Source organism: Cricetulus griseus, assembly GCF_003668045.3.
Source record: "Cricetulus griseus strain 17A/GY chromosome 1 unlocalized genomic scaffold, alternate assembly CriGri-PICRH-1.0 chr1_1, whole genome shotgun sequence".
Taxonomy (NCBI): Eukaryota; Metazoa; Chordata; class Mammalia; order Rodentia; family Cricetidae; genus Cricetulus; species Cricetulus griseus.
This window is the reverse complement of record NW_023276807.1, coordinates 29,750,387-29,772,236: the sequence shown is the minus strand read 5'-3', so window position 1 is coordinate 29,772,236 and position 21,850 is coordinate 29,750,387. Positions and strand designations below refer to the sequence as shown.

The window sequence follows — 21,850 nt, the reverse complement described above, 5'->3', positions numbered from 1 at the left end:
CCTTACGTGGACAGATAGCCTTTATAAGTTTAACTGCTTTAAGAATCTGTTCTAGTCAGCTTTAACTGTCAACTTGACACAGCCTAGAGCCACAGGCATTGCCTGAGGAGAAGTCTCAATAGGTGAATTACCTAGAACAGAATGGCAGATGGGCATGTCTGTGAGAAATTGTCTTGGTTGGGCCCAGTCCACTGTGGGCAACACCATTCCCTAGGCAGGTAGTCTTGAGCTATATAAGAAAGCAAGCTAAGCAAGAACCTGTGAGCCACCAAGCAGCATTCCTCTATGGTTCCTGCTTCAAGTCCCTGCCCTCACTTTCTCATAGGAGCCAAAATAAACCCTTTCCTCCTCCAAGTTGCCTTTGGTTGTGGTGTTATCACAGCAACAAAATGAACCTAGGAAGTGATTTATTGTGCATTATCTGAGTGACTCCCAACTCCAATAATATCTTTACAAAACACAAAAGAAAAAAGGGATTGGATAGAGATTGCGGTGATTCTGCAGGATTGAAAGTATGCCTGGATTCCCCAGAAGCTGGAAAAGAGAAGAAAGGATCTTCCAGCACCATTGTAGGGAGCATGGTTTTGCAGCTACCTTGATTTGCCTCTAGAACAGTGACACAATACATTTCTGCCCAAGCTACCCAACCCATGGTTGTTTGCTGTATAGTCTGCACCCCTAAACTTAGAGCTTTATATTTTGTTACTATGCTCTTGGATTTGGCCACTAAGAGGCAGACGATGATGGGAAGATGGGAGTGAGAGAAGTTGGGCCTAAATCATCCACATTGTCCCCTTGCCCTGTTCCCTTCCTCCCAAAAAAACACATTGGACTTCGAAATCTACAGCTTTTTTGGAGAGTGCTCTCCTCCAGGACGTCAGCTCTCACTGCACTCCAGTTGTGTGATTTCCAAATTTTTGTCTGTAGCATGGTAATGTCTTAGAAAGGCCCTGGTCTCTGAGTGCCCTGCCACCCCTCATGCATTTTATTCTGACTTAACCTCTACATGTCTCCCTTCATTAAAGCCCCTCCATTTGAACTCTTAGGAGTTTTCTTTTCTCCCCAAATAGCAAATACCTCACAGTTCACATTCAATGCAAGACCTTTGAGAATCTTATCTTGGTTTCCTTTCTGTTGCTGTGACAATTGTTGCTATGACAAAGTACCCAGACAAAAACAACTCAGGGGCCTACAATTCCAGATTACAGCCCGTCATGGCAAAGAGAAGTGACAGCAGCAAGGACTTAAGAGATCTTAACACATTATATCCACAGTCAAGAGCAGAGAGCAATGGATTCATGCATGTAAGAGCTCAGCTCACATCCTCTACTCCTACATAACACAGGATCCCCAGCTAGGGAATGGTGCCAGCCACATTTAAGATGGGTCTTCTTTTTTTTTTTCCCCTCTTTTTAAATTTGAATTAGAAAGAAGATTGTTTTACATGTCAATCCCAGTTCCCACTCCCTCCCCTCCTCCCCTACCACTCCCTCCCAACTAACACCCTTCCTATCACATATCCTTTCTGTTCCCCAGGGAGGGTGAGGCCTTCCATGGGGGGAATCATAAGAGTCTATCATATACTTTGGGATAGGGCCTAGGCCCACCCGCATGTGTGTCTTGGCTCAGGGAGTATCCCTCTATGTGGATTGGGCTCCCAAGGTCCACACCTATGCTAGGGATAAGTACTGAACCACTACAGGAGGTCCTGTAGATTTCCCAGGTGTCCTCACTGAAACCCATGTTCCTGGGGTCTGAATCAGTCCCATGCTGGTATCTCAGCTATCAATCTGGGGACCAAGAGCTCCCCGATGTTCAGGTCAGCTGTTTCTGTGGGTTTCACCAGCCTGATCTGGACCCCTTTGCTTTTCACTCGTCCTTTTCTGCAACTGGATTCCAGTTCAGTTCAGTGATAAGTTGTGGGTGTCTGCTTCTACTTCCACCAGCTACTGGATGAGAGCTATTGGGTGGCATATAAGTCAGTCATCAATCTCATTATCAGGTAGCCTCTCCTCTGTTGCTTAGATTGTTAGCTGGTGTCATCTGTGTAGATCTCCAGACATTTCCCTAGTGCCTGATTTCTCTGCAAACCTAAAATGTCTCCCTCTATTATGGTATCTCCATTCTTGTTATCTTATATTCTTCCCCTAACTCAACCTTTCTGCTCCCTCATGGCCTCTGCATCCCTTCCCTTCTTCCATTCTCATTCTCCTGCTCCCTGCCCCCTATTCCCGTGCTCTCAATTTGCTCAGAGGATCTTGACCCTTTTCCCTTCTCCAGGGGCCAATGTTTGTCTCTTTTAGGGTCCTCCTTGTTTACTAGTTTAAGATGGGTCTTCCTATGTTAATTAATTTGATAAAGACAGTCTCTCATAGACTTTCTCCGAAGCTGCCCTTAACGGAGTCAATCTTTCACAGGTGTGCCAAAAGCCCTGCCTCCTAGGTGCCAAATTGACAACACCATACCCACCTTGCACATATTTTGGAAGTATTTGAATTCCTAGAAAGCAAGTAAGAATGCATTCTATTTAAACAAGAAAGGAAAACAGAGATCCTTTATGGAAACTGAGAACCCTCTGATGTAGAAGCCGTAGCCTGCAGGTCATGCTGAGCTATTCTCATGTCCAAACCAGTGTCCTGGAGAATGAGTCTCCATGGAAAGGAGGAATGCTTCCTGAACACAAGTTCAGAGGTGTGAGAAAGGAAGACCCCAAACTCACTCCTGCAAGGCTTAAGTACACTTACCCTCATCATTTCTGAGTTCACTTGGGTTGGAACTGTGGAGAGCAAATCAAGGATGCTGATAATGGCTCCCAGGCTCCCTGGAGATGAGCGGATATCCTGTTCCTCCTTCCCAGCACTAACAGAGAGGTCCCTCAGGTATGTAGGGAGCTTCTGGTCCTGGGAGGGGCTCTTGATCAGAGCCTAGTTTTTTTAAAAAAAAGCAGAACAAATTAAGATGTTTTGATCCTGGTGATCTGGAAGCGGTGGTCTCCTTTTTTCTTAATGCCTATAATCAATAGTATGTACTATTGTAAGTTAAAGCCTTCACCCCTTCAACTAACTTTCCCTCAGGATGGAAAGGGCTTAAGACCTCATGTGTACAGAAAGCAAACAGCTAAACATATGCCAACCTGAAATCTAACTAGAAACAAAGGAGTGATATATGTGATTGCTACAGTTAAAGTAAAATAAACTTGTCACTTATCCATATGGAAACACATCTGCCATTCTTTTTTCCCTTGTATACTACTGATACTTGTGATTGTGAGAGTGATTGTCCCTCTTATCTCATTGTTCTATATCTATTATCTCAATATAGTTGCTAAAAGTGTCCTCTTTTGCTTTCATAGTCTTGAAAGGTACTATGAGCGGTGCCAAGGAGGTGACACAACTGTAGTCCTATGCAGCTGCAAAACATATGAACCTCAAAAGAGACCAACACGGTAAGATATTCCTAATGTTGCAATAGTGGCACTCATATCTTGACAGTAACCAACCACTGTCTCATTGGAAGTAGGGCTCATTCAACAGGAGGGAAATCATGCCTGCTACTAGAAACCTAGCCAACTACCGGGGGCTAATGAGATCACAGATCTTAGAGGAGAACCATATATCACCACTTCACTAAACCACATAATTCCTAACTCATTTTAAATTCTTACCCACAGATAAGTATAGCTTCCCACTCACACCAACAAAACTTTTCTTTGCAGTAGACAGACACCATTACTGGTCAAACCCATGACTGGTCAAATGCAGAGAATGACTGGTCATGGGGCATCCAGCCCAGGAGATACATCTACAACACAACTCCTGTGCTTAGGACTCAGGAAAAGGAGATAGAAAGATTGTAAGAGCCAGGAGACTTGGAAATCAGTGTGAGAATGTGTCTCCTAGAAATGACAAAGGAAGCTACCCATGATACCTCAGTAATATGGCTGCCTCAACAAGACATGCACAAGGACAATAGTAGACATGCTAACATGTAAAGGGGAAATTTCATGGGGTCCCAAGCCTGGACAGAGAACTACAGGTAACTAAGGGATGCTGACAGCAGAGGAAGCAGTCTCCCTAGGGGTGAGTTTCCTAATTGGTTATCCAATATCAAGTGGTCAGCCCTGAAATCATATGCATACATATAAGCAACATTGAAGAGATTGAGAAGTGTGTGTGTGTGTGTGTGTGTGTGTGTGTGTGTGTGTGTGTGTAAATATATAAAGAAATAAGGAGAACATGAGGCATAGGAAGAATTGGAGGAAGAAAGGGAATGGCAGACTTTTGTGATTATACTTTAAAAATAAAAATATTATTGTAAAAATAAAAGAGTTGTCCCCTTTTATTCTTGGAGTATCTCAACTCAGATAACAGATTGTATCATCTATCTGTACACATCTGTTTTCTAACTAGCTACATTTTTAACTCTTTAAAAGGAGTGAGTTGAAAAAACTATCTGTCTTCTATAGGAAGCCTCTGATGATGTCCCTTCTGTGAACACAGAGATACTTGTATTTAAAATACTGTATACTAGGACATCTCCACTGATGTCATCTTGTAGTTCATTTTCAATATTTCCCTAATTAAACTACTTGTTATGGAATCTTATTTTTATATTATCTCTTTAGGAAAATATCATAGCTATTTGCTATCATAGCTATTTGAAGGGGAACACTAAGAAAATATAAGCTACCACCCCTTGCTGATCTCAGACATGTGGTGCTGAGCAGTTGAGTTTAGGCATCCAGGTGATCCTAGAACACAGCATCCACTTTGTTGCCTTTGTATTCAAATGTAAATGTTTTAAAAGCATTTCTAGGCTTTGTCATTTGAATGGTTAATCTTGATTGTCACTGGGATTTAGAATCATCATGAAAACAAACTTCCAGGCATATCTAAGAGGGAGTTTCTAGACTGGGGTAACTGAAGTGGGAAGACCCACTGTAAACGCATATGGTACCATTCCCTGGGCCTGGGTCCTGCACTGAATGAAAAGGGGAAAGCACTGAGCATCATCTCTCAGCTTCCTGACTGTGGATGCCATGTGAGCAGCTGCCTCAGGCTCTTGCTTCCACGCCTTCCCTGCCATGATGGACTTCACCCTCCAGTGGTGAGCTAAAACAAAATCTCCCTTCCTTAAGTTGCTTTTGCCATATATTTTGTCGCAGCAACTAGAAAAGTAGCCAACACAATCTATTTTGGAGTGGTGTGAGAATTCTACTGAGCCAGAAAGATACCCCTTCCCCAAGCGCTTAGAGTCCTGGGTTCCAGGTTTACCTTGGCCAACTGGAGCAATCCATTGATTGGGGCTGAGATGCAGCCCCTTTTCTCCTCCTTCCACTGGGAGCCTACACATTTATAAGTGACGATCCCACCGATGATCTGGCCAGGCCTCCTGGAAACACTTGAGAACTGGCACAGCTTCTGAATGACTTTCCCAGGCTCCCCGATACCTATTACAGGATCCCGGCATGTGATATTCTCCCCTGTATCAGAAACATGAAAATAAAAGAGACAATCAGGAATTTCTTTCAGCCATAAAGAAGAATGAAGTTACGTCATCTGTGGGTAAATGGATGCAGCTGGAGATGATCATATTAAGAACATTAAGCCATTCTCAGACAAATATTGTGTGTGTTGACTCTCATTTGTGGTCTCCTAGAAATGAAATAATCAAAGGGAACAAAGAGGACTACTGGGAGAAGGGGAGAAGAAAAGGATAAGAGTTAGGGTGGTAAACTCAGTAGACACTGAACACTTGTATGAAGCTGTCCTTGTGTTATACAGTGCTGTGTTCAACAAAAATTTACAGTGATGTTTAAAAATAAATAAATAAAAATGAAACAGAAAAATCAAGACCAGTGGTTAGGGACTGTATGTCACTTTTAAAAAGAAGCCGACACCTTTAATTTGAAAACTTGAAATCCAAATTGCTCTAAATTCTGAATATTTCTAGGCACCAGCAGGGAGCCACAAATGGGCAGTTCCCCCACTCAGAAACCCTTCCCGTGTGTACAATCATCTCTCTTTAGTTTTGTTTACCTATGGGCTTGTGCATGCGAGGGAAAATTGCTAGCTCAGCTGCTGAGATCTCTCTACCATTGATCTGCCTGCCCTGTCCCAGTCAAGATTATTAAAAATATGTACAAGAAATTGCAAAAGAGACAATTTACAGGAAGAGAAGGAAGAAGGAACCAGAATCAGGCTGTGCAGACTGTAGGGAGACACGGTAACCACACCTCCTAAAGTTGGCGGCTCAGTCAGTAGAGCATGAGACTCTTAATCTCAGGGTCGTGGGTTCGTGCCCCACGTTGGGTGCCAGCTAGTAAGAGAGGATATGTAATCTGTAATGTTAAGATATCTTTTATTAGATAAACGCCAGCCAAACGCAAGCCAGAGTGTGCCAGGGGCAGCAAGGCAGGGAAGCCAGAGAGAAGGGGCTCCCATGTGTCTTGTCTGTCCCTTTAAACCCTATCCCACATCATCCTGGCATCACCTTGACCACGTCCATTATGGGCGTGGTCAGGCACACCTATAGCCACTCTTTAGGAGGCGTGGTTACAGTGTCTCCCTACAGCAGACTTTGGTGCTAGAGTTCACACTGCCTTTATTCTTGGTGGCCTGGTGAGAACTAAATTCCTTAATTTTGTTCCTGGTTTTCCAAAGCCCCTTTTTGCTTTTAACACACAGCAGCCTCCTATAATGGGCAATTGCTTTTCTCTGTGCTTCGTGCCCACCTCTAATCCTGAGTACTCTCATTTTGGTTGTAGAGGAAATCTGAACTATGTAAAACAACAAGAACTTAATGCCAATGGTCTTAAGGTCATAATGCCCTTCTACTTTGATGGACAGGTCCTAGTTACAAATATGGGCAAGAATGTCTGCTGAGCATTCAGTAAATCAAACAAACTAGGTGGAAGAATTAGGGAGCCTTCGTCTATCAGGGATGCTGTTACCAGGAAAGCATCCTTGTCACTTTGCCTCTCTGGTGACTGGGGTAATTTCTTCTACATGAACTCACATAGAAACAGTCACACAGATCCAGACCTTTCACCTTGAGAATATGCCAGGTCACACTGGCTCAGTGGTGACAGAGGATGGGGAAGGCAGGCACCCATTCTTTCCACCAGTTCTTTTCAAATGGCTCTATGTCAGGAAAAGAGTGCTAGTGGGGACACATGCCCTTGACATTATGTCTAGGAATCTCAGCGAGACACAGATACTGCCTTGGAAACCAAGATGCCTCTCTACTGTCCGCAGTAGAGTTAAACCAAGCAGGCTTTCTGGCCACCCACAATAGTTCTATCTGTGTACTTGTCACAGCAGCTGGGAAAGCATCTTCAATCACCTCTCCATCTCACTCTTAGGCTAGAGACCAGAGAACAGGGCCTCTGTTTGCTTTTAGAGTTGCCTGTGGTTCACCCAAGGCCTGCCACAGTGGATATATTTAACAGATATTCACTCAATATTCAAATGAAGGCAGCAATGAAGGAGGAAGCTCTGTTCAAGATTACGTGGTTTTCAAGCAATTTTAACCCACTTACCTCGAACAAGGGTAAGCTTCATGGATGGGCTCCGGACTGAAGTGTTGGCCGCGTTGGTAAAGCGGCAAAACACATTGATGTTTTTGGGACACCGAGGAAGGAAGTTTGGTGGCAGACTGTATTTGTAGCATGCTTGCTTGCCGTTGACTTCTTTTTCTAAAGACAGTATAATTGAGGATATCAATTCACAACATGAATAGCCAAGACACGAAGGTTGTCAAGATGCTCTGTTAGGAACAAGCCTGTCCCAAGTTCCCCTGGGAACCTGTGCCATTTATTTTTAATGTGGTTTTAGTGTAATGATAACCTCTGGCTCTCAGAGTAGGTAAATTCATCTTTGAATGTGTGCTAACCAAATGTCACCACACCATTCATAGCGTCAAGTCTGAGCCCACATCCTGCTTGGCATTAATGGCAACCTGTCTCACAGTTATGTATAACCACCTCCTTATTCTATCTTTGAAGATTCATTGAAATTTTTAAAAATTATCTGTAGCCATGGGTGTCTGTGTATGTGCTTGTTACTGCAGTTACCTGTGGAGCCCAGGAGAGGGCACCAGATACCATGGAACTGTAGTTGCTGGTGGTTGTAAGCCACCTAAGGTGGGTGCTATGAGTGGAACTCAAACTTGGATCCTCTTCAAGAACAGTACATGCTCTTAACAACTAAGCCCTCTCTCTGGCCTGTAGGTCATTCCATTCTACTAATCCAGAAGCTCCAGTAGAGGAAGTGCCCAGTCCCATCTATCTTCATGTCTCTTAGTGCTTGTCTCAGTATCTGGCACATGAAAAGCACCCAGTTTATGCATAATGGCATCAGAATACGGAGATATTGGCATTCTTCAATATCTGGATTGATTCTCTGCCATCCAATAAAGTAACATAGCCTTCTCTATATAACTGGAACCTTACTTTTCTGAACTTCCACTGCCTTTTCAATCTATGCTACTCATTTAGGATATTTAGTGTTACATGCATGGCATTTTATGTAGCTGGAGCTGGAGACATGGCTCAGAGATTAAGAGCACTAGCTGCTCTTTCAGACAACCTGGATTTGGTTTCCAGACCCACATGGTGGCTCATAACCATCTATAACTCCTGTTCCAGGGGACTCTGTACCCCCTTCCAACTTCCACAGGCTCTGTACAAATGTGACACACACACATACATGCAGGAAAAAATACTTCTACACATAAAATAAAAAAATCTTTAAAAAATGGTTTGTTTATTGTTAATGGTTTGTTTGTTTGTTTAAGATAGGTTTTCCTTGTGCAGTCCTGGCTGTCCTGGAACTCACTCTGTAGACAAGGCTGGCCTCATGCACCACCACTGCCTGGCCTAAAAAAGTTTTAATGATCAAGGTCCCCATGACCCTGAGAGCCTTTATTTTGTATACCAGTGCTCTATCTGTAAGCTTGCCTTTAGGCCTCTTTTCATTTTTTTTTTTTTTTTAAATTTTGAGACAGTCTCTCACTAAGTTGCCTAGGTCAGCTTTGAATTCCCCATGTTGCTTAGGTGTGAATCCATCTGTATCAGTTTCCTGAGTAACAGGTTTTGCATTCCTATACAGCAAGAGTGGCTCTGCCTCCAGTGTCTCTTTGAAGGGTAAAACCTCACATCTATGAGCCCGTGTGACCTAGCCATGGGGTGGTCTGCCTCTTACCAGCAGGGAAGGATGAGGAATCGATCTGGAAAGTCACGGAGTAGTCTTCCCCTCGCTCCTCTTCCACACAGCACTTGAATTGATGGGGACTGGTACACAGGCCACTGGCTTCTAACGGGTCCATCATGATATCTGACTCCAGAGGCAGTGGATGAACAGTGACGTCTTTGGTGGCGACACTGTATGAATTCTTGTATCTAAATATGCAGTGGTAGGTTCCTGAGGGGAAGGAGCAAAATTAAGACAGAGTGAAGTCATCTCTCCCAAGAGGCATCTTTGGCCATAAGAAGAGCCTTAGCTTTCCTTCCCAGACTTGGGTAGGGACACTTCCCTCCTAGGTACCTCAGATGTCTGAAGAACTAACCAATAACGCAAGTACTCATTCGCTCCATCCAATCAAATTAAGTGACTTATTCAAGGTTAAGAGTGAAATTGGGCGCCAAACTTACTGCTCCAATCTTCTTCCATGACCAAGGAAAGAATGGAGATTTGGTGGTGTGCAGAGAAGAGGAAGTTTGCAAAGGTCTGGGGCATGACGGAGCACTGTGGTACTATCACACCCACTTGTCTGTCTAAATGAGTGGTCCAAGACACCACGGCGCCAGAGGACCAGCCACCATTTAAGCAGCTGCCTTGACATTGAAGAACTTAGCACGGTGACTACTGTATTGCAAAAGATCCATGGATGTCAGCTGTTAGCACTCAGTTCTCCCGATTCCAAAAGCTTTCCAATACTCTTATCTCCTGGCAACATGGATGACGTAGAGATACAAGCAGGACATATGTATACTTCCCTGTTTAAAACTCGATATTTAAATATATCCTAGAGTTTTCATAGCACAACTGAATAGTGTAGTACCAAGCATCAAGTAAAGTTGTATTATTATTACTTGTGTGTACATGTGTGTCTATATGTGCACGTGTGAATGCATAGGTATATACACATACATGTGGAGATCAAAGAACAAGCTCCAGTGTTGTGCCTCCTAGGCACCTTCCATTTTTCGTTTGAGACAGGGTCTCCCACCTAAGCTAGACTAGCTGGTTAGAGAGCCTCCAGGGATCTGCCTGCCGTGACACTTCCCCCTGCCACACCATCACCACCACCATTGCTGAGGTTGCAATCTGTCACTACTATGCTGGGCTTTTTATGTGGCTCCTAGGGATCCAAATCAGGCCTTCATATTTGCAAGGTAAGTGTTTTATTGACGGAACCATCTCTCAGGCCCTAGTAAAGTTATTTTGACACAATTCCTATTGTCATGATGGCAGGAGTGTAAGCCGTGAACTTAGACACTAACTCCAGTCCAGGTTGCATAACGTAATCTGTACCACAATGATTATTATTGCTTTTGAGGATCATTTTTCCACATCCACAAGATGGGATAATACTATCTACCTCCAAAGGGCTGTCAGTCATATCACTGACAAACAACGATTAATATAGTCATCATAGGTATGTCCCAAGACAGAGCCTTCAGAGGCAGCCACTGTCATTGTATATTTCCAGGGGTCTAGTCAGCCTGCCACAGGGTCTGGCCTGTCACTTACCGTTCCATTCCCTGGTGGAGGTCTTCACTGTCAGCACTGACTCGGCTCCATCCTGATACCTCCTCATGGTATAAAACCTTGGATGGATTTTAATACCAGCAGAAGTGTTCCAGTATACCTCATCAAAGTTACTGACATCGCTGAGACATGTTATAGAAAAGCTTTGTCCCTCAGAAACAGAAATTGGGTCCGGGGTTATTGTTAGGTTGGCTGAAAGAGTGCAAACAAAACAGACAAGACAAAACCGACAACAAATCCAATGTTTAGTTTTTTGGATGACATCAACACAGGAGTGAAATTTAAGACAGAGACAGCAACACGGACCGTCCTGACTACTCGTGTCAACGCGGGATTGGTACCTTGCTGCTCCTGGGCTTTACTTGTTTCTAGGCTGTTCCCGGTGGTGCTCTGAACTGTACTCACTTCCATCACATGCCTTAGGAACTCGGGCACTTCCCCTTTGTAGCTGGAATTATCTCCTGATGATTAGCAGGGTAAAAGGTTGCAAACTTAGGGATGTTGGCTTAACCCAGGCTCCCCTCCAACCTCCTCTGTGACCCCTCAAGGGAAAAAAGAGAACCGGGTTCTCACAACAAGTCATATCAACTCTTAAACACTTTCCCCCATAACACTGCATTGTATCTTAGAAGGTAGCTGTGCTCACCACTGTACCAACAATGGCAAACCGCTGTAATGTAGCTCCACTTCTTTCTATATCTGCCCCATAAAAGAGGCAGTCTTTGGCCCCTGTTGGTACATCCTTAGCATTTACTAATGGTCTGGTGTACAGTTAGTGCTTCATGAACAAAAGTGTGAATTCTTAATCTATTTTTTCAGTAGACAGATCAGAAAGTTCACTATCTAAATAATTGTGCTTATATTAACTCAGGCAGAACAAGATGTGTGGACACCTTAATATTATTTATAGTTATTTTGTTTTAACCATACACAATACTATAACCAAGGTTATATAACATAATTGATTACATGTTTACTGCTGTTTTGGGAATTCTCTCACAGATTTGTAAAATATTGTCTGTTGACAATGTTGAGACCATTGTGAATATAGATGCTGATATGAAAATCCCACTGTTGTTCTATCTTTCCTTTTCTCTGGGAATATGTCTTTCCCATCACTGACATCTCAAAATGGCATTTGCTTCAGTCATGCATGGAGGTGAACTGCCTAACTCCACAGGCCTACCTCTCCAGTCAATATGAATCCTATTCTTAATGATAATCCAAAGAAGCCAGCACTTTCCATAGAGTCTTAGTCAGGATTCTCATGCTGAGGTACAGCTCCAAAGTGCACACATGACACAGTGTGCCCCTCACTCTGCCCTCCCAAAGTTGGAGGATCTGGAAACGGCTCTCTGAGGGTTAGCCATGTCTGATCAGAAAGCAAAGCCTCATTGACCCAGAAATCTGGTTCTCTTGTCCTCAGAAGAGGTCAGATGACCAGGCCAGTGACTCTCAGCAAGGATTAACCATGCCTCTTCATGCCCCAGGTTTCCAGGTAAGAGGTAAGCCTTGATGAACAATCAGGAGAGGAACCAGATGCCTGCCCTAGAGGCACTCGTGGGTACTCTGGGATCTTTGTGGTTTTCTGTGGTTTTCAGAGTGGTGCTGTGGACAGGGGAGCACACCAGCCTGTTCTTGATGAATAAACACCAAGCCCCAGAAGCAGAACACTTTTGGGAGACAAATAGGTATTGTTTTCATCCTGATTTTCATGATACTTCTCAAAAAGGCTGTAAAGGGCTAGGTGGAAAGAAAGTTTTGTAGCTGCAGGGACTCTATAATGCTAGTTGATCAATGATGCCTTTATTATTTTGATTGGCATATGACCAGTGCTATGGTTTGGATGAGAAATGTGTTTGACTTCTTAGTTCCCAGCTGGTGATATTCTTTGTGAAGGTTAGAAAACCTTTAAAACATGGAACTTGCTGAAGGAAGTACATCACTGTTGGTGGGCTTTAAGGTTTTACAGCCTGGCCACACTTCCTGTTATCCCTCTGATTCCTGTATGTGGATGACCCGAGAAAGGACACTTTCAGAAACCTCACTAGGAGGTTTAGAAATCTCTCAGTAAGAATTGAGAGACTGAAACGAAGCTTTTTAGTCAACCACAGGACAATGCCCATTGATAAGATTTCCCTAACTCTCTGCAGTGTTAGCTCTACAATGGGTAGACTGGAGAAGGAATCGAGGAGTAGTGGGAAAGTGAGACTGTTAGAATTTAAGGAGGGAAAACTGAACTGTGGAAGGAAAGGGCTTAGCATGAACTCAATGACAACAGAACTAACCTGGCCATGGCAATACTTTCCCAGTCCATCTGCTTCCTTTCCCAGGACAACCTGATTCATTTCCCATCACTCTTTCCCACCAACCCTTCCCCAATTTAAAATAGATTCCGTCTGCCGTGATACTGTGCAGAGGGAATCTGACCACCATCCTGCTCCCAGGAAAAACCCAGCTTTATTTTGCCCACTGGTGATCCCAGTTGATTGGCGAATGCCATGCGTCTATGTAAACAATCTATGGCAAGAGTCCTTACCTACAGAGATGAATGTCACGGCTATGTTCTTACTGCCTCTGGCTCCATATGGACTGACGAACTCACATGTGTAGGTGACTGTTGTTCCAGAAGACCCACTTGGACACTGGGTTCCATCTGCCTTGAGGGTATAAGTGCTGCAGCTAGACTCTAGGTCTGTCTCGGGGATCCCTGCAATGACACAAACAAATCTGTCAACATCATGTTTGTCTGACTCTGCATGGCTAGCAAGTTTCTCAGTGGAAACTTCACTTTCATACTTTTTCAGTTGCTGGTAGATTTATATTTCCAAAAATCATCCTTTCCATTCTCAGACACAGCCCACCCTCCAAGCCATCTTTACTTCTTGCCTAGGGTTCTGCAATAACCCTGAGCATAACATTTCCTACCCTGGTCTCCATTTTCTCCCTGCCCCCTTCACCTGCTACTACAGTCCTTGGACATTCTTCAAACGTGTACATTATCCCAGAGTGAAAGACACAGAATTAGTTGATGGATTGGCATCAAAATACATGCAGTCTTTTAACTGTGGCTGATCACAGTGCTGTGCTGGCTGGTTTTTATGTCAACTGGACACAAGCTAATGTCATCAGAGAGGAGGAAGCCTCAGTTGAGAAAATGCCTCCTTGAGATCCCGTGTGAGTATTTTCTTAATTAGTGATCCATGTGGGAGGGCCAGCCCATTGTGGGTGGGGCCATCCCTGGGCTGGTGGTCCTGAGTTCTGTCTATAAGAAAGCAGGCTGAGCAAACCATGAGGAGCAAGCCATTAAGCATCACCCTTCCGGGGCCTCTGCATCAGCTCCTGCCTCCAGGTTCCTGCCCTCACTGCTGTTGATGGTGAACTGTTATATGGAGCTGTGAGTGTGAAATAAACCCTTTCCTCCCCAAGTTCCTTTTGGTGATGGAGTTTTATCACACCGATAGTTACTCAAAGGCAGATGCCTTTCTTATTTTTATTGACATATGACCAGTGTTGTGGTTTCAATGTTCCTCATAGGCTCATGTGTTTCAACACTTAGTTCCCAGTTGGTGATATTCTTTGCGAAGGTTACCAAACTTTAAGACATAGAATTTGCTGAAGGAAGAGTACCACTGTGGGAGGGCTCTAAGGTTTTCCAGCCTGGCCACACTTCTGTTCTCTCTGAGTCCTGTGAGGGGATGAAGGACCTGACTGCCAGGTCCTTCCCATCATATGGTGGACTGTTTCTGCTCTAGAGCTGTAAGCCATGGCCTCTCTAACTTATTTTTTTCCCCTCAGGTTATTTTTATCAAAGTAACAGAAAAGTGGCTCCTACAACGAATTTCCTTCCCCAAGTGTCTGCTGCAGCCACTCCACCAATTTCCACTTTCTTTCACTGCAACAAAATCACTTCTAACTGTCTAAAGAAGTCCCCTCTCTGTTCATCCTTTCTTGAACCAAGCTCTCAGTAGAAAGCCACATCTGCATCAAGGATTCTACAAGGCTGACTGTAGAGAGCTAAAATGTTGCCCTCAGATAGGGGTCTGCTCGTGTGACAGTTCTATCTTCCCACCCCACACCCCACCCCACACCCTTGCTTTTCAAGATGCTTCGGCCACTCCCACTCTTTATTACATCTTTGACACTGGCCTTTTTGACACTGGCCTTTGTCACCCTCTACTTTACCAGAAGTCTTCCCTTAAGACAGCAGGGACCTCCTCTTTCCTCCACCCTGGGCTTTTCTTCATAGTATCTCCACGACACCCTCCCCACTGCCAGCCACCTTCTTTCTGCTGTGGCTGCCCGAGCCTTCAGGTCTTTCATTTATTTATTTATTTATTTATTTATTTATTTATTTATTTATTTATTATTTTTTATTGTCTCCATCCTCAGGGTCTCCTTTCTAAGCCCCTCTCTTGAGCATCCTCTTAAAAGCATATGTTGTTCCCCATGTTGCCCTCGACTCCACCCCTCCCCCACCCTGCCCTTGCTGTCTTTTCTTCGGGCCTTAAGGAACTTTGGCTCCCGTTATAAACTGGGATTGGATGACTTCCCACACTGCTCTAAGAGGAATGTCCTGGTTGGAAACTTTTGAGGCAAATTCCCAAGTGTTGGATTTGACATCTCCGGGACCTCAAAGTCAACACGTGCAATTTATTTATTTTTCCCCAGACAAAACTCACACATCCAGTGTTTCCTCTGACTGATATTGGCAGAAACACAAATTAAAAAGCTTAAAGGCCACTTTAATTACCTGCACTTCCTCACATTGTACTTCCACTCCCATGTAAAAAATGGTCTTTGAGCTTAGACTCCTGACACAAGGCTCTCTCCATCAAAGCAAGGTCACTCTCCCAGGCCCCACTGTTTGTTGTCTGAACTTTGCAACGGATAACACCTAGGCTTCAATTCTCAATTAGTTCACTCTTTCAACTTACTCGTGTTATGTATAAGTTTCATTTTTCTTTTGGGAGTTAATCTGTTTTGGATTTTGAAACAGGGGCTCACTATGTAGCCTAACTTTGCTTTGAATTTACCAGGTTGGCCTTTTGACTTGTGATTCTCCTGCCTCAGCCTCCTGAGCTTCAAGTACAAGTAGACACCATAATACCCCGGGAATGTTTTGTTTTCTAAAGCTCTGCTCATCTATCGTACATGGACCTTTAAATTCTTATAGTGTGCAGAGTAAATCAGATGTTCTTTAGTCAGCGTGTGGCTCTGTGGACTAGGAGTTAGACAGATCCCCAGTAGGCAGACGGATAGGGAAAGGAAAAATAGACATAGAGATGACAAACTTCCCTCTTCTTCCCCACCCCTCTGACCTGAGACAAAAACCTGGCATCTCAAAACAAAGACCTCATGGGCTTTTTCCTTCCACTAGTACTCCCCAGCCCGCAGTGGACCAGCCCAACAAGTCCAGGGCTGGATCTATAATTGTGAGCACATCTGCCTCCCTATCTTTGTTCCAACTGAGCTTCTCTAAATTGAAGAAGAACCCTCCTCCCCTTAAAACCCCAGTGAGTAGAGACATGGTTTTAGGCTCCAAGACCCTCCCCTGCTTTGCCTCTACATGGGCTTCTCTGAGTGTTTCCTCCCATCTCACCAAAGCCCTCTTCAGGGCTGAGATGTCTCCTGTTGCTACCTTTTGTCTTTGAGACTTTTCTGTGTCTTTAAATTCCTTACTTGGCAGATGAAACAAACCTGATTCAGACCCCTAGACGGTAGCAGCATTCATCACACAATATGCTCTAACCCATCCCTCTCCTCTGAGCCTGCGTCTTCGTCCTCTCAAAACCCAAACCATATCCTGGCTCTCAACACACCGTGCAGCCTTGGACCTGGACACCAGTGTTCACAGGTATACTTTCCCCTCCTCTTCCTGCCGAATGTAACTCATCCTTAAAAGTCACCCAGCGGGCAAGCCAATAAACCATGCAGAGTGGGATGTACAGAGAAACAGACAGAATAACAGGAATGTGCTGAGGACAGGTCCCATAAAGCATGCAGCTTAAGGGGGGGGATACTTCAGATGGGTGTCCACGAAGGATTTCAGCCGAGAGAAGGTTATTCTAAGCCTTAAAAGACAGCTGGAACTTTCATAGGAATAGGGGGCTGTGTTGTGATGTGAGGCGGTCAGTGTGTTGTGGGTGTCTACACCAGCAATTCTCACTGTAGAACTTAGCACCCATCAAGCTGCTTTGGGGGCCGGGGCTGGGGTCAAGATGGGAGGATAACAAGCAATGCAGGAAGTCCATTGTTCTGAAGCTTGGTCAACATTGCCAGACTTAGGAAAGCCTGCAAAGGGGTCACCAGAGAGAGAGGTCCCAGAGCATCGCACTGCAGACTTCCTGGTTCCTCTGCCAGAGGGCGAGGTCTGTCATCTTCCCGGGTTGAAAGCCCCTCCGGCAGAGCCATGGGGATTGTGCAAGACCTCTCGTCCATCTGGCAGCTCCTGCAGGATGTCTGTGCCACCTTTTCCTTATAAACCAGGAAAGTGACTACATGTCCCATACCAACATCTTTCAGAGTTTTCCAGATGTCTTTCTCAGTCCTTGAAGGCCCTAATCAGATGCCACAGGCAAAATGTGCTTTATAAGCTAGAGGTTCCAGGAACGTGTGGGAGGAAGCTGACCTTTCCACATCAAAATAGTAATAACAACACAGCATAGTCTTCAGGGCAAAGGCTTAGTAAGGAAAATACTTGGCACACTCACAAAGTTTGTAGGGCTGCATTTTAAAGACTTTTTTCTTTAGATGTTAGTACATAATATTATTGTTTCTTAAAAGGAGAGATGGTGTGGTCTCATATGGTTTCTAAATGGCAAATGGTCCTTCTGTATCTAAACTAATGGCAGCATGGTGCAAAGCTGGCTCACTGGATGGAGAAAGTGCTTGGCGCTGTAGCTGGTCTTGTGAAATGAGATCAGTGGAGAGTCCTAATTCCTTTCTTTTCACATTGGGATAACCTCGGGAAAGTAATTTAATCTGGAGCCTAATTTCCTTATTTTCTCATTTGAAGTAAAACTACTAGCTTTGAACTTGTGATCAAGTTTAGATGTGATCACTAGCAAACATGGTTTGTTTGTTTTTTAACGGATTAACATTTTTGGAAAACTTATAAAAAGTCATTATTTCTGCTTTAATTTTATAAAGATTTGTTATTTATGTTATGTGTCTGAGCACTTTGCCTGAATGTGCCTCTGTGCAGCACGCGTGGGCATGGTGTCCAAGGAGGTCAGAACAGAGTATCAGATCCTTAAGAACTGAAGTTATAGACTGTTGCAAGCAGCCATGTGGATGCTGGGAACTAAACCCAGGTTCTCTGCAAGAGCAACAAATGCTCCTGATAGCTGAGCCATGTCTGTGGGCACCATTTCTGCTTTTCTTTACCATTCTCATTCATTGGTATAAACTGGAGGGTGGGGGACTTCAGTTTAGATCTGAGGGCAAACAAAAGCAGACTTGGGAAGATGGACCAGCGGGTAAAACACTTCCATGTATGTATGAGGACTGAAGTCAGATCCCACCATCCATATAAATACCGCTACCTGCCTGTAATCCCAGCATGCAGAAAGGAGACACAGGAGATGCTTGGATCAATCAGGCTAGTTATATTAGCAAAATTCCTGAGCTCTGGGTTCAAGAAATGGAAAGCAAAATTAAGGAGGAGCGTCAGTGTTAGCCTCTGCCCTTTATACCTGTGTGCCCCTATACTATATGACCCAACATGCGTAAACACACAGACACACACACACCACATACATATACATGCAAGAAAATTAATGAGTAGGAATCGGCTTGAAGTAACTGAAAGAGAAATAAGTCTCCAGAGAAATGCAAGCTGGGATCAGAGAGACAGAAAAAGCTGAAGCAAGTATATAAGGAAACCATGCAGGAACGGAAACAAGAAGCTCTGGTCAGGCCTCAGTGAAAACTTCATGACCTCAGCTTTAGTTTTTTGCTGGGGATGGAAAGGAAAGGAAGGATGGCCCATGCTGTGAACCTAAGTCACCAGGGTCACTCCCTTTCGGATCTTATCTGCTAGGATCTTACCCACAACACAAGCATGAGGTTCGCATGCAAATACTTTTGGAGGTTTGTTGTAGAGTGTCTAGGCTGGTTCCGGCATCAAACCTACCCCCCGCCATGGTCCAGAATAAATGTCATTCCTCCTCTGCCCACAAGATCTGTCATTTTTTCTTGGCTGAGAGGCAAGCAAAAAGTCCTCTTTGCAAAAGGCCTTGATCTACCATTCTTACCTAGAATTCTTATTTTCCCTTCCTGCTTCCATTCGATTTTGCTCCAGTTTGCAATATTCTCACTGCAGCAATTCAGCGATATGGGGTTGCTGTCACACACCACCTTCCTTTCTTCCTTGGCCAAAATCCGAATGGGAGTGACATCTAGTTTTTTGGAGTCCCCATATTCAAAAATATCCAGTGTTAGCTTGCAACGATATTCACCTATAAAGAATACACAAAATGATGAATTATTGTCACCCTTTGTGAATGTCTGTTAATAAAATGAGCATCTCACATATAGTGGCATCTGAGATTTGATTCAAGGATCCCTAAAGAGACTTTCAGAAACTGTCAAGCCAATCAGACATCTGTAATGACAGAAGGTAAAAAAAAAAAAAAAAAAATAGAGAAAGGTCTCCATTGCAGCATTCCCAGGAACAAGTGTGGGATTGTAAGTCATGGGAATTGGAGGACCACATAATTCTGGCATGCTATTTAATGCTGTGATAAAACCAGAGTCTGCAAAGATGTGACAGGGTTCATGTATCTACAGATCTCTTCATTGTATGGAAAAACAGAGTTGGTCCCAATGATAGTTGGTTTTAATAGTAGTTATTAAATACTAGACTGTATCAGGCTCATTGTTAATCTATGAAGAACTAAAATTTATGTTTTTGTGATTTCTTGGAGTAGGCAGGCTGGTGGGAGAAAGGCCAAAGAGAAGGATTGCTATAGGGAACAAGAGCATTTTGGGAGGCTGGATATATTCAAAACCTTGATTTTGGTGATGCCTGTTCAAGCATATGCATCAAAACTTAATAAACTGTATGCTTACAATATGTGCAGTATGTTACATGCCAATTTTATCTGAGCAAACTAAATTTTTATAGGTTAATTAAAATAAAATATCATAAAACTATTCTACATACTATGGAAAATTCAAAAATAAATCAGTGCATTTTAATATCATTGAAAATAGTACCCTGGGTCATTGGGGAGATGGACTGCCGTGCAAGTATGAGGATCTGAGTTCAGATCCCTGGAACCCACATAAAAGATAGCATGCATCTACAACTCTAGAGCTAGGGAGGAAGAGACAGGTGGATCCCAGATCCCACGGACTGGCAGACTGTTGGATGCTAGATTCAGTGAGAGACCTGGGGAGCCATGAAGAAAGACACTAAAGTCTGGTCTCCTCATAGGTATGTGTGGGAGTCTCCCTTTTCCTCAAGGCCTGTTGGCCACCAGCACACAAGGACAAGGGGCAGAAGTGATGACACAGCTTTGTACAGCCTGTGCGCATGACAGAGATTACTCTCTGGGAGATGACTTCAGTAAATCAGATCAACTTTGTTCCAGAGTGTAGGGAATATATAGGATTGGGAACAGTAGTTGGGGGATCACCTTATTTACTTTAAACAGCATGCTCCTATATTAAGCTCCTAGCACAAGTCTTAGTTATTATCTGTGGAAGCACAGTCCTATCGTAATGTCTAATTACCATGAAAGCAGCAGGGGGATAGCTTCTGCAGGTAACTGTGCCTAGGGTCACACTAGAGATAAGTCAGGCATCTGGGCCTAGAGACAGTCTCCAAATAAGGTCAGGTAGAGAACAGGGCAGGAGAGGGGTGAGGGGTGGGGGTGGGGGGGTCATCCATGCTGTTGAGCTTAGAAAGCTGCCAGGCCACTGTAGACTCCAACCTCTGATCAGTAGGATCTTCCAGATATGTACACACTCACACAACATTTGCATACACACACACACACACACAGACAAGAATGACTTGGTATGAATTTCCCATTTTGGAACATGAGCCAACAGGCTTCTTGTGTTCTGTGTTCTTTGAGCACACCATTCATGTCCTCCCACGAGACTCAGGTCAGAAAACACACCTGCATCTTGCTTCGTGAAGTTATAAATGGTGAGGCGGGAGACCAAGCTCATGTTGTTGAGGACAGAGGTGTGAACAGAGAATCGGCCGCCATTCTGGACCTCAAAGCGTTTTTCTCCGCGATACCAAGATGCGTTGGAGGATGTGATTTCGCTTTCACACTCCAGAATTACGCTGTCTCCTTCAAAGATGACTTCTGGGGTAACGGTGAACTTCGTTTCATCTGGGAATTAAAAGAAAAAGTGTGAGGGTTATACAGCAATGAATGCAAACCACGGAACCGACTCTCCAGACTTGGCCTCGCTAGGATTCTTGGGGGCTCTTCTCAGCATCTTCCTGTCACAATCCTGCCCATAGGCTCCGCCTACCACTCTTTGAGTAACAATGCTGCCATTGCCTACTGATGCACCAGAGTCCATGTCTGGACCCCACTGGAAGAGAGTATCTAAAGTCATAGATTTTCCACCACTATTTCAAATCATCTGGCAGAGCAGTTTGGAAGCCTCCCCATGCATCAGAACCATTCAGGGTTAAGGTGTTGTTGAATTACAGATGGATCTTTGTAGGGCTAGTGTGATGCAGATGAGCTGAGACCCACCCTCTAAAACAATAATGGAACCCTATTTAGTGTCAGCACCTGCCATTGTCATTCCCCCATCAACCACAGTGGTCGCCTTACATTTATGGATCTTTTGAATATATGAACATAGAAAACTCGCAGGGTTTCTATTATAAAGCCCTTTTGACATCTTCCCAACTCTCCAGCTATTTGATTGTTAGTCAAAGAGGGGCAGGTGTCACCCAGTGCTCCACGCCTCCATAATAAGAAATATCAACATGATTTCCCAAGCCTTCACCCTGTCCCTCAATTTTTTTTAGTACACAAACTATAATATTTAATTGTGTCATTTTGTGGGTCTATTTCAAGACAGGGTTTCTCTATGAA

At 44.0% G+C, this 21,850-nt stretch overlaps 1 protein-coding gene across 1 annotated transcript in view; it reads right to left on the bottom strand.

Annotated features, from left to right (window-relative positions):
* Positions 1 to 21,850, bottom strand: part of Adgrf5 (adhesion G protein-coupled receptor F5) — a 95,009-nt gene that overhangs the window by 8,554 nt on the left and 64,605 nt on the right. The window contains exons 9-17 of the mRNA XM_027387457.2: positions 20,906 to 21,127; positions 19,031 to 19,234; positions 13,312 to 13,482; positions 11,114 to 11,233; positions 10,755 to 10,964; positions 9,204 to 9,422; positions 7,541 to 7,696; positions 5,274 to 5,482; positions 2,745 to 2,924 (exon numbers count right to left, since the gene is read on the bottom strand). Of these exons, the coding sequence (XP_027243258.1) occupies positions 2,745 to 2,924; positions 5,274 to 5,482; positions 7,541 to 7,696; positions 9,204 to 9,422; positions 10,755 to 10,964; positions 11,114 to 11,233; positions 13,312 to 13,482; positions 19,031 to 19,234; positions 20,906 to 21,127 (1,691 nt within the window). The remainder of the gene's footprint in view (positions 1 to 2,744; positions 2,925 to 5,273; positions 5,483 to 7,540; positions 7,697 to 9,203; positions 9,423 to 10,754; positions 10,965 to 11,113; positions 11,234 to 13,311; positions 13,483 to 19,030; positions 19,235 to 20,905; positions 21,128 to 21,850) is intronic.